This window comes from Physcomitrium patens, chromosome 24, assembly GCF_059467195.1.
Source record: "Physcomitrium patens ecotype Gransden chromosome 24, ASM5946719v1, whole genome shotgun sequence".
NCBI lineage: Eukaryota > Viridiplantae > Streptophyta > Bryopsida > Funariales > Funariaceae > Physcomitrium > Physcomitrium patens.
Genome location: NC_143433.1, coordinates 9,562,925 through 9,575,711, shown reverse-complemented (window position 1 = coordinate 9,575,711; position 12,787 = coordinate 9,562,925). Strand labels below are relative to the sequence as shown.

The window sequence follows — 12,787 nt, the reverse complement described above, 5'->3', positions numbered from 1 at the left end:
ATTTCATCTTGATCCGACTAATAGATCTCTAGATATCATAGAAATCCTATCCAACTCCAAACTACCAACTTCTGATATGTACTTGTATCAAAACCTAAATATCTCTGAATTGCATTGTTGAATTACTACAAAATTTTACATATACTTAGAAGACTTAATTATCCAATCACTATTAAAATTTGAATCTTAGATGTGACACTAATTTTATGAATTAGCTAAGAGTGCTAGCCCTAATTTTATTGCATAAATCTCAAGTTGCCAATACAAACCTTTACTTCCAACAATTGCTAACTCTCCTCAAATCCTACCAAAACCAATCTTATGTCTCTAGAACAAGCTCTAACCTAGCTCTCCAACCTTAATCTCCGATCTTTAAATTAATACCTATTTTTCCCTAAGTAGTCATTTTAGTGGACAGAGGTCTAATATTAACCTTGTCTCACAAATGGTCGACCCCTTGATATCAATCTAACCTATCCTAAGGATTTTTTAGCCCAATCCTATCCTCAATTTAATCCTAGTATCAACTATACTAACTATTTATCTCTTTTAACTTGATTTTATCAATTTATGGTCTTTCTAAGGTAGTAAAAGAGTCTCTACAACTAGAAGGTAAAATTATTAATTAACTTTCAACTTACTAACTATTAAGATAAAAAATAACCTCAGAAGCTTTTATAAAAGCCATTTTTAGATATCTTGAATTATTATTGAATCAAGATAATTAGATATTAATTAGAAATTCAATTTTGATTGTAGTTTCACTATATAGTTGTATTACATCATGACAACATTGCAAGTGAGGTTTTGGAATTTAACAGCATATATAGTGGTTGATTGTGATTCTTATTATAAACATAAGAGCTTAGTCTCTATTATTCTTTTTCAATTATTTTCTTTGAATGTGGCTGTAAACACTTTGAAGAATGAATTTAAATAAAAAAAGAATCATGAATCTTTTTCCATCAAAGGTACAAACTAAGAGAGAGCACTTCCAGATAAAACTACGCCTATGAACCCAACTTGAGTAAATCCATTAGAGTATTGGAAGAGATACAACCTTAGATAGAGCCTGGCTTGTTGCAAAAATCTTCAAAGTTTTGATCTTCTTCCATCAGAATTCTCGGGCATACTAATCATTCTCTTTGTTGTACTTATAAAGACAAAACTTCCTAGATTTAGTTGTAAGGTTGATTTATTTGCTTCCTTCAACTGCACAAATTTTTGACATAGACTCTAAGCTTCTTCTATAGGCATAAGATTAATATTTCTATGGTTGGCACTTGTAATGCATGAAATTTCTACTCTAAGAATATTGACAAGTTTGTCAAGATCAACAATAGTTGCAAATCTATTCTCACTTCTGCCAAGTATAGCATCTCTAATTTTTCCTACCATTTCAAATAACTTAATAAATCCACAAGTCAAATTAGAAGATGATAATCTTTAATTTCTAATATCAAATAAAATTTCTACAAAAAAGGTTAATCTGCTCTCTTTAAGGAAAAAAAATTGGTGTTAGAAAATTAAACAGTTTGTTTAAAAGTGGATAATCTCCAATCTTCAAAATACAACAATAAAAGTGGGATCACCTACTCACTTCTAAAACAAGACAAGAATAATGAATTAACATTCTTGTCAAATTGTCAAAGACATGAACTTCAAAGAACTAAAATATCAATATACTCTTATATCACTTAAAAAGACTAGAAAATCATTCAAAGATGGCTATTATCAAAGACAAAAAGACTAAAAAGACTTGAAACAAGATTAAGGACTAGAAAGGCATTGGCAAGTGTGAAGAAGGCTTCACTCTTGCCACAATATATACTCTTAATTAGGGGCTATATGATGATATTCTATATGACCTCTAAAATATGTAGACTTTGCAAAACACGTATTTTAACTTGCAAGCAAGTTTTTTTATATATGCACCACACAGTAAGCTTGTTCTATAGGCTACCAACACATAGTTAACTTATTGACCAAGTTTCTAACCTACCAACCAACTACAAATACATGTAAAGTCAAAGCAATGTCTATGAAACTTCTAAGAAGCATCTTTAGAAAATATTATGAAATAAATCTACTTTTACCTACTTCTACTTAAGTAAATATTAGAATAAATATGTATGTTTGTGATAGAAGACATACATTGAATAAGATCATCAACATGGAATGTCCTATGATTTACAATGTTGACTTCTATGATGGTGGTATTTATATAAAATATTTGTTAATTCCAAATAATTAACATATATATATGAAGTTGGAAAGACATAGAACATAGGAGGTATAAGTAAACCTTGTCATATATCAATTGTTCCTTTTTTGCACATAAATAAGAACTTCAAAATACAACTAATAGTACAATGTAACTAGTAATTTTTTTCAAGTCATCTTTTTCATATGCCATTTTTTAATAATAAATATGAAATGTAAATATATAATAAAATTCAAAATCCAAAAACAATAATACATGATTCTAAAAATCCAATTTACTTCCAAAAAAAAAAAAACAAACAAACAAACAAAAACAAAACAAAACAAAACAAAAAAAACAAAAAAATCAATTATTCAAAGAAAATAATATCCTCCTTCTTCATAACATTCTCCCAACATTTCGTCAACTCCATTCTCCTCTTCTTCATCCAATTAACACATCGACAAGCCGTGAACGGATAACGACCTTCCACCACCGACAACACAATCCTGCAATGAAATCCACCGTCACTGTCGCCGCCGCTGAAGAAGAAGCCATCATCCGACTGATTCGGAGTAAGAAATGTACCGACAGCCCTATCAAGGCCTCGACACAGACAGAGGGCTCAACAAACACGCGAGCAAACAATCCAAATACCTTACAAAGCTGATCGTGAGTGAGAGAATGCTTCCTCGAGTCCAACTGAGATTGACAAGCAATGGTGGCGATCAGCTCCAGTTGTGATCGATGTGGTGCATCGGAGCAGTTTTTCCACAAGCTCTCACAGTTTTCACGAACCCATCACGTCAATTTGTGCCACTGTATGGAATGCACAGACCAGACTTGCACCGCCAGTCGCTCAACGCCGCAGAATCCCAACCTCCAGGTTTGCCGTTATGAATGCGTCGTAGGGGGTTATCATGCTCGCCGGTGTTGCGGACGTTGGACCGTGTTGCATGGCGGTTATGTACGACGGAAGGACGACAGACGGACCCAGTGAGGCCGGCGATGGAATAAGCACTGGGATCCTGCTCTTGGGTTCGCTTGGAATCGACTTCCTTGACAAAGGTTTTGCTCGGTTTGTGGGTTTTGCGAAGCCGATGAGAATGAGGAGGTCCACGGATTTTAAGAAAGTGGGTGTGGTAAATGAGGTCGGCGTCTACGTGTGGAATACACTCTGCTGTTTCGCTAGTCGCCGCCCTTGCTCTGTTTAGTTCACAATTGGTGCATGTAACTCGGTTCTCGTTTAAGCACTCACGGTGAGTTTGGAAAATGCTGAGAGTTCATCGTGATGAAGTCTTGAAGTTCCCCTCTTTTTCACATTGCGCAGATGAGTTGTGGTAATTTCTGCTTTCCCCAACGGCTTTGTGTATTCAGCAGAACATTTCAGTGATGAAGTTGGAACCCAAGTCGTTTCTTGTAACTGCGGCTTTGTCGTAAGTTTGTCCTGATCGAAGGACCAATAGAACAAACAGCCTGCTCTGCATATATTTCTTGCTGTTACCGACCACGTCTTCTCCCATCCTCTCATCTGCTTTTAAGTAGACATTCTCCCACCGATTGAGTACAGCAGTAGACACTTCAATGGTAATCATTTTCCGCTATTTTCGTTATTAATGTGTCAAATTATGACGCATACACGATAGCGGTGGCAAATAGTGGCGTTCATCATTTCGGGCGTTGGTTTGTGTTAGAGATATGATGAGTTGTACACGTTGTTAACGTCGCTGTAGCCTTTGTCGAGGTGCTTTCATCAGTTCTTCGCTCTACTCTTCGTCGGCCTTCATCTTAGGGGGAGGCGGTGGTATTTCTCTCCGGCTTTGCTAATGCTCAAACACAATGCAGCTATTTCTCCACAACAGAGACAGAATGCTGGAATACAGAGGCTGTTTGCTGCAAACTCAGTGCGGTATCAGGTGGACACCCGGAAGGTTCAATGTGAGGATTCTTCTGTTGCTGCTCTCGTCTCTTCTTCCGACCGAACCATTCAAAGTTGAGTTCGATTCGGATTTCACCCAGGCCTGCACTTACCAAGCTTGTATGGATTCCCTTGAATCAGAAACTCGGCGCTTACAATCGTTGAATGACGAAGCCAACTTGAGGTCTGTGGAAACAATGAGGGAACTAGAATTTTTGGGCAAAGATGGTTCCATATCAATTCCTAACTTCTTTGTGTGGAATGGATCTAACGCCGCCGCGGAGCTTCTTCCTTCAGAAGCCGAATCCACAGCTTCAGATTCATACGTAAGGAATGCGATCAAAGAGAAGTTCAAGGAAGTAGTACCATGTAAGGATAGTATGCAGGATTATATTCCACCCAGGGAACTAAAGCAAGGAATGAAGCTCTGTGTGGTGATGGTACCTCCACACTACCTGCGCCCATTCAAGTGGCCTCAATCCCAAAACAAGGTCACCAATTTCATTCTCTTAGACATGAAGTTTTCTGTTAAAGCATTGGGTTTTAGATTCACGTTATACACGCAAGCTTAAACTATGTGTGGCCTCAGATCATGAATAATAGACCTTCAACTTGTTTGCAACGATTAGGCAAGTGTTGAGAACTTTTAAGTCTCCGTTGTCTCCACAGGCACGAGTGCAAAATGTTGCAAACTCTCCACTGCTCAAAGCCAAGCAATCTCGAGCGTGGGTGCACGTTAACGCCTCTACAGTTTTTTTCCTGCCAGGTGGACCAAATTATTTAAACGGGGTGGATTCTTATCTGGACCATATATCAAAGGTGCTGTCTCTTCATCTCTTGAATTGAGCACTATCTCCTCACTCATCTCGACTGCATAGAGCCTTTGGTCTGAGAATGTGAAGGCTTTCTTGTCAGCTGGTTCCAGAGCTAGGAATCGGATCCATCATCAGAGTGGCACTGGATTTCAACTGCGGCACAGGGAGCTTCAGTTGGGCGTTGGGAAAGAGAGGAGTGACCAGTCTCTGTCTTGCTGCGTATGGCTCGTCTGAAGAGGGAGTCCAGTTGGTGATGGAGCGAGGATACCCCGCCATGCTTACTCACAGCTTCGTGTCCCGCTTTCGTCTTCCTTATCCGTGTCAAGCTTTTGACTTACTACACTGCGCTGCCTGCAACATCTCTTGGCTCTCCAATGGTTTTCCCCGTCCCCACTTCTTCAACCTTTCTATTCATTGAGAGTGAATAGTTTTCAGGAATCTGAGGGGCAATAAATTCTGGTAAAACTGGCGATTGATGGCTTCATGTTTGCAGATGGAGCACTGCTATTTGAGGCTGATCGCATCTTGCGTCAGGGTGGTTTTTTTGTGTGGATCATGGACGCATCAAATCACGGAATCACATGGTCAGGTACATATTTGAATTGCCTTGATGCTGCATTAACTTGTCTAGGATCGAACAGTTTAAGTGCCGCTTCAATTTCACCGGCTGCAGACAACGATGGTCATTCTAACCTATTAATTTTTTTGCATTTACTTGTTACTTTCTGATGTTGAAGTATGCTTTATAATTTCCCTGATGATGTAAATCTCATTTATATATATATATATATATATGAATGTTACAGACATGGCAACCCAGACTGAGAAGCTGTGCTGGAATCTAATTACACGAAATAATCAACTAGCTGTGTGGCGAAAACCTGGCTATATGACTTCCGCAAGCTGCAAACTCCATACACATGTTCCTTGTTGTCTTTCACCTCCAATATCCAACTCTACTTGGTGGGAGTGGTCACCCTTCCTCTGAATCCCTCATTAGTTTTCTTTCCATTTAATCCACACGTTCTAGTGTGAAAATTCGGCTATATGTAACTATCTTCACTAACTTAAAGTTCCTCTCAACTAAAACTCTCATTGCCCACATAGGGAAGTTGTGATGAAGCCATGTCTGGAAACAACAAGAAGTGCGTTGCTTACAGCCAATGTTCATTGGAAATCGCGCCTAATCAATCCACCGAAGCGTCTGGAGTTTGTGCCTACTGCTGGCCTCCACAGAGCTAAAAAGGAAGTATTTCTATCGGATTTCAACTACTGGGCTTACTTGACAGACATCTACGTCCGGATCTTCGGCGTGTCAAGAGTGCTTGAGATTCGTAACGTCCTGGATGCTAACGCTGGCTATGGAAGGTCTGGTAATTGCACCATCAACTATCTGTTCAGCTGCTGAGCTTGTATTGATTTGTGAACAAATAAACTTCAGGCTGTCGAATGTTGGCATGTTTTAAATTGTGTGAAGTTGTTCATGAAATAGTTTTGCAGCAGCGATGGCATTGAAGATGCCTCCAGTACCTTGGGTGGTGTTAAACGTAATGCCGGTGGATCAACCAGATCGGCTGCCTGTCATTTTTGATCGAGGTCTTCTAGGAGTTTATCATGACTGGTATGGATAGCATCGTCATTCTACATACTTTTCTGTCTGGAGTGACCGGAAATGTGCAATTCAAATGGCGATTATAATTGGATACATGCATTCAGGTCAATATTTTGCAATACAACATGCCACCGCTTCACGAACAGCCTCTTCAGCACTTTCTAAAGCTAACCAACTTAATGCATTATATGAACCTAACAGGTGTGAGCCGTTTGATTCATACCCACGGACGTTTGACTTAATTCATGCTTCAAGATTATTTTCCTCACAGAACAGGTGGGCACTTTCACAGATGATTTACTACACAATCGTGTGTAAACATTGACGGACGTTAGCAATTGGGGTGCCAAAGCTTTTACTCATCTAGTGAAGTGGTAGTTTAGTAATCTTCGGTATCACGGTGTTGGTGCTTGTGTTGAATCCATACCTGAAACGAAATGAAGAATTGGAGTTATTTGAAGCACAATGAGCAGTTTCGTTGTAGTGGATAGTAGTGCTTGACGTGAGTCTATGAAACTAACTGTCATTCAACTGGGTGGATTACACAACACAACAGGTGCTCTATGCAAGTGATCCTGCAAGAGATGGACCGCCTCTTACGACCCGGTGGTTTCGCCCTCTTCCGTGATCACAAGAAGGTGCTGCTTCCGCTGCAAAAAGTTGCTCAGGCTTTGCACTGGAAGGCTCACATTGAGGACACCGAGAGTGGCACTTGGGGTACTGAAAAATTCTTGCATTGCCAAAAGACAAGATGGACGATTGCCACAAAAACCATTCACTGAATGTCAAGTTTAGATAGAAAGTACCAGGTTTACGGATTTTACTTCTCTTCTCAGGTATCTGATAAACTTCCTTGACAGAAACTAAAATTTCTGTTTTCTGAGCTGAGTTTGCAGTTACTTCTAAAAATATTGCCGAAAGAAATTATCAGTACAGCAAACACGTATGAACTGATTTTGTAATTCTCAAAAATGTAAAAGACAGAACTGCTTGAAGTGAGCCTTGATATTGAAGTATAATGGCAAAAATCTATGGTTCACTCACATAAACTTTTTAGAGCAAATATACTAACAACTTATTTATTTGAAATATTTTATTTTACAATTGACTTTTGTTTTGTTACATAACACTACGGTTTGGCAGGCTGTTGCAATTGTAGCTTAGTTTTCAGCATATATAAAAAGTATAAATTACAAATTCAAATTTGTCCTCCAGATTTCTTTTTTAAAATATTCAAACAAAGCCAAAGTGACATATTAAATTTATAATTAATCACTGATTTTTTGAACATTTATGAACATTTTGAAGTTCATTTACCATCTCTTTTTCCCACAATACCCATCAAATGGGATTTCAATGATCAACTCAAGTTTTAAAATCACATTCTTTTTATGCTTTTCATTAGTACCTTAATTCATATATTTAAATGTATGAGGGTTTCTGTCTGATAAAAACCAATATCATCAGCATCATTTTCGACTCTGGAAACTATCTAAAATCATCTCAGATTTATAAAAATTAAATTATTGCCACTGGAATTTTCATGTAGTTATAACTTCATATGGGTTCAGACAATTTAGAAACAAGAGCAAGAGTTACCGACATGGCAGCCGCCAAGCTCAATGCGCCACCCATACCGCCGACTCAATGTCGGTGGATGATCGCCTCACATCAAATCCAACTGTTGCCGAATCTGTATTAACCCTGGGAACTGTAACTGCAGCATCCAGCCACACTTCATCTGATTCGTGCTTACCAGGACGTCCTTTCCTCTAGAAACCGAGCCGCCGCTTTACCCAGTTCATCGATGCGAAGTCCTTCACCAATCTTCACAGGAACTCCACTGTTACATCCAGACACGAAGAAGTTCAGTGGAGTGTTTTTTTCTAAGAGAATTGATTCCATGAGATGCATTTTGTAAGCCCGAATGAGTGCTACCCAATTGAATGACATCACTGTGCCTACCGCAATCAGATGAGAACCCACCTCAGCGAAGTTTGTTATCAATGAAGGATGCCAGTAAAGGGCATTGCTGCATAAGAGCAGGCATGGTTGTTGTTGTTGTTGTTGTTGTCTTTGTTGTTGTTGTTGTTGTCTTTGTTGTTGTTGTTGTTGTTGTCTTTGTTGTTGTTGTTGTTGTTGTCTTTGTTGTTGTTGTTGTTGTCTTTGTTGTTGTTGTTGTTGTTGTCTTTGTTGTTGTTGTTGTTGTTGTCTTTGTTGTTGTTGTTGTTGTCTTTGTTGTTGTTGTTGTTGTTGTCTTTGTTGTTGTTGTTGTTGTTGTCTTTGTTGTTGTTGTTGTTGTCTTTGTTGTTGTTGTTGTTGTCTTTGTTGTTGTTGTTGTTGTTGTTGTCTTTGTTGTTGTTGTGGTTGAAAAGTTTACATCTGAGTTCTTAGTAAAGTGGCTTCATGGACGGTCATTCAACATGCCCGCGTGGATTCGGACAACGGAAATACTCTTGCTTCGAGACAGGTACAGTTTGCTGAAAGGCAGCAGCAATAATGAGAGCAGTGCAAGCTGTCATGGTCATTGAGTGTTTGCGTACGAATTCAGGGTAGTTGCTTCAGTACTCAACCAGTGCAGATCGCCCAAGTACATGCTTACGGACCAGGTTATTTGGAATCGGGTGACTAGTACATATTATACTCCTAATCCACATTACCGTTCTTAATAATTGAGAGAGCATTGTGCATGATTGTGACCACCTTGTGCGGAACAAGGCTCAGTGTTTGCAGCTCGGATAATTTGACGTGGACACAGCTAGTATCTTGGAGTATTAGAAAAGGCTAGTCTGTGATTGCACGACTGCGTCGAGCTGTATGTCGCCTACCACGGATTCTTGGACGATCTCCGGCGCTGGACCTGTCCACAGGTTCTCTCGAGAGGTAGGATGTTGTGATTGAACAATTCGAATCCTGACATCCATACATTGCTGGGAGGTTTGAGTTCATTCTACTGGCAGGAATGTTTGGACAGATGAATGGAGAACCATGCTATTTCCACTGTCTTGAGAGTTATATATCTGATCGCAAGTGATCCTGGATATGTTTCTGAAGGGGGCAAGAACTTGTCCAACATACTGCATTTCCTTGTCAATGAGTTTCTTTGTTGAGACAAGTAGTCGGGTTTGGGCCTCCGGCAAAGCATGATCCACAGAATTCACAATACAAAGATGGAAAGTAATGGAATGATCTGGAGACTGAGCAGTGACCGAACAATACGAGATGACCATACTGGATTCTTGGTATGGTGAGAAGTGCCGAGGTCATTCTGGTGTAGTGCACAGTCTGTGCGTCATGCATGATTCATGATCTGTTAAGTCATGATTCATAATTCCCGACTTTCCAGTCAAATTGACATCAGTCAACAAGACTGAGCATGCTGTGGATGGAAAAAACATTTGTCCCTTAATTGAGCATGGCAATAAACGAGTATCATGGGAAGCACCAGTTAGTCTAATTAATCACTTTTTTGAAGTTTATGTGCTGTGTTCTTGTCGTAGAGCAAATTTCAAAACCATCATCGGCGGTCACAGCTTCCAGCGACGATGGGCCTTAAGCGTATGTCACCGACGAATGTTTGACGATTATCGCCGACCGAGGGACTCGAACCCTCGACCACGTGGTTAAAAGCCACGCGCTCTACCAACTGAGCTAGGTCGGCTCGATGATCACTTAGATCCAAATAGCAATTTCAAAATATCTAGATATTCTTATTCCAGTCAATTATTGATTTATGGAAAGGCACATCCACTTCATGTCTTATTATTCTTTTTTCAGGAAATCTTGTATGTTTTCCGACATCGATGAGCATGCCTATCAGGAAACTGAGTTTGTTTTTTTTTCATGCTACCATTGGATGTTATCTTGTTATGGTCCTGTTGAATAACCACAATCAGGACTTTATGAAGAAATGCATGTTGAGTGAGGAAGACTGGGAGAAGAAGAATGGAGAAGAAAGGAAGGTTGTGATTAGTAAGTTAATAACTAGCATTCAAATGGTTTTGCTGGGTTGTTGTTGTTGTTGTTGTTGTTCATGACAGTTGTGAAGTGAAGCCTTTCAGAATACTATCAAACTGGGTACTGGGTCATCCCCACCAGAGGATGCCAATATCTTAGGGGAACATGTTCTCCATGTCAGAAGCAGCAGCACCTATCCCCCCCCCCCTCTTGGGTCATGATTTTAGGGTTTCATTGAAAAGGACCAAGTTGGTGGACTATGGCTGGTTCTCACTTTAGTCAATAAAAGTCCAAATTCATATCTCTCATTCATTGATTGACAAAGAAGTAGAGGTTTGCCTCAATGCTTTTTCACAAGGACTTGAAGCCTAACATATATATATATATATATATATACTTGTGTATATTGTAACTATGAAAAAGTGTACAATACAACAAAGGTTATGAAGATTTATCATTTTTTAAAATTTATAAATGTAATGGTGTACTTGCTGCCATATTAAATTCACTTTTCTCTAAGGCTCGTGTCTTGAATTAGTTGTAAATTGTTCAGCATTGACCTCTATCAGAATGTGGCTTAAAAAACTATTTCAAAAACACTTGTAAAGTACTTAAAATTATTTTTAAAAATGCCCCTTCTTCATGATGTGGATACATTATATTATACAAGGTCATGCCAGCTTGCAGAATTCTTATCAATCTTGTCTTGGTATCATTTTCCAGTATCTTGTCCCCTCATCAATTTGGAATATTACCTCACTTGTGTATGTTTTTTGAGCCTCTTACAGTTGCATTTACAACAAATAAAGATAAAGTTTTCATTTTTTCATTTTTTTTTCTTATTTGTAAATATTTAGAGGTGGAAATAAGATTTGATACGGAACACTTTTTAGAGGAAAGAGAGTTTGAAACTTTTGTTGATTTTCTGCATCTGAATCCCAAGCATAAAAATTAAGAAAGAAAGAAAGAAAGAATGGATAGCATACAAATAATCATTAGATGGTCTTATTAAATTCATCAATAAAACAAGGTCGAGAATTTAAAGATGTATCAGCTAATTTTGATTCATCATTAAATTCAATCACAAAATTACTTATTTCAATCATCTCAAATTGACTTCATTATAAATTCATTCTTGACACACTAATTACCATGAATTTGTGCTTATTTTGAGACACCAAGAATCATTTCATACCACCATGAATGCATTATTTGGAACTTGTTTTTATGATACAATGTAATTTGTTTGGCAACCAGTAATGTCTATGCTTTGTAATACATTAATATTTGATTAAGTATGTATGTATGTATGTATGTATGGTATTTGACAAGTTAGATGATTACATCAGAAAAAAGATGAAGCTCCCTTGCTTCTTCTTTTTTAACAAATACGTATAATAACAAATAATCCATTTTGAATTTACTTAATTTTCAAGCACAATCAAAATAACAAGTTATTTTCCCTTTCTATCCCCTAATTTGTACAATTTACACCTAAGTAGAAAGAGAAAAAGGAAACCCCCATGATGACAAAATTCTCATAGTGACCTCCACAAGTACTATTTGTAAATGTTAAAGAGAACAATCTACAATTGATCTAACACACAGTGAATCTCATTACTGTAGTTAATAATAAATTTAATGACTTATAGAGTACCACCAAGTATGCAACCCCAATGGTCAAGTAATGCCATCCATCCCTCCATGTCAAAGTGTGTACAAAAATACATACATACATACACAAGGTTGCTCTCATAGAGCATAAGTGCCCACACAACATTCTAGAATCAATGTGTCTTCTTAGGTCAATTTCCTCACACGTTCACTCACTCACTCATTCATTCCCACACTCTTTTTATTGGTTTTGTCACCCATCCATATCATCAACCTCCCCCCCCCACTCCCCACAAGCCATTGAAGCAACCCATTAAAGGCTTCAGAATCTAGTGCGAAGCATAGAAATTCTCTCTTTGGTGGGACGGGAGCCCTAAAAGTGAAAAGTAGTAAAGTAAAAGGTTGGAGCGTGTCTTGACTCAGTGAAGAGGATGGCAGAGGATCCAGGTTGAAGCCCAGTCTTGGCTGGGACCCTATTCCCCCAACATCCGTTACGAGATATTATTGATAAGGAATATCCAATCCAGTTATTCAATCAGGTACTAACTATCACGCTACTAAATTAGAAAAGGGCATATATCTATGTTGTTGCTATTTTACTTTATTTTTATCCCTTTCCTTTCCTTTCCTTTCCCACGGGCAGACGCTGCCCGTGACGAGGTGGAGTG

General features: G+C 38.5%; 1 protein-coding gene, 1 long non-coding RNA gene and 1 other non-coding gene across 6 annotated transcripts; 2 read left to right on the top strand and 1 right to left on the bottom strand.

Moving 5' to 3' along the window:
* The first annotated feature begins 2,706 nt into the window (after positions 1–2,706).
* On the top strand, positions 2,707–7,547 carry LOC112276558 (putative methyltransferase PMT12). 4 transcript variants are annotated; one of them, XM_073530940.2, is made up of 11 exons: positions 2,707–3,462; positions 4,049–4,141; positions 4,263–4,612; positions 4,791–4,940; positions 5,037–5,313; positions 5,430–5,525; positions 5,743–5,899; positions 6,044–6,304; positions 6,429–6,557; positions 6,750–6,824; positions 7,105–7,547. In XM_073530940.2, exons 3-11 carry the CDS (start codon positions 4,319–4,321, stop codon positions 7,328–7,330), a joined length of 1,665 nt encoding a protein of 554 aa, XP_073387041.1. In that variant the 5' UTR covers positions 2,707–3,462; positions 4,049–4,141; positions 4,263–4,318; the 3' UTR covers positions 7,331–7,547. The 4 variants fall into 4 exon arrangements, with proteins under 4 accessions (XP_073387041.1, XP_073387040.1, XP_024363734.1 ...); XM_073530939.2 differs by having other exon boundaries at positions 4,049–4,612; XM_024507966.3 differs by having other exon boundaries at positions 2,707–4,141.
* Positions 7,548–9,180: 1,633 nt separating this feature from the next.
* LOC141044909 (uncharacterized) lies at positions 9,181–10,344 on the top strand. Its single transcript, XR_012216706.2, has 2 exons — positions 9,181–9,790; positions 10,049–10,344. It is a non-coding gene; the product is annotated as an uncharacterized LOC141044909 (long non-coding RNA).
* On the bottom strand, positions 10,137–10,209 carry TRNAK-UUU (transfer RNA lysine (anticodon UUU)). The gene has a single exon. It is a non-coding gene; the product is annotated as a tRNA-Lys (tRNA).
* Positions 10,345–12,787: the final 2,443 nt, after the last annotated feature.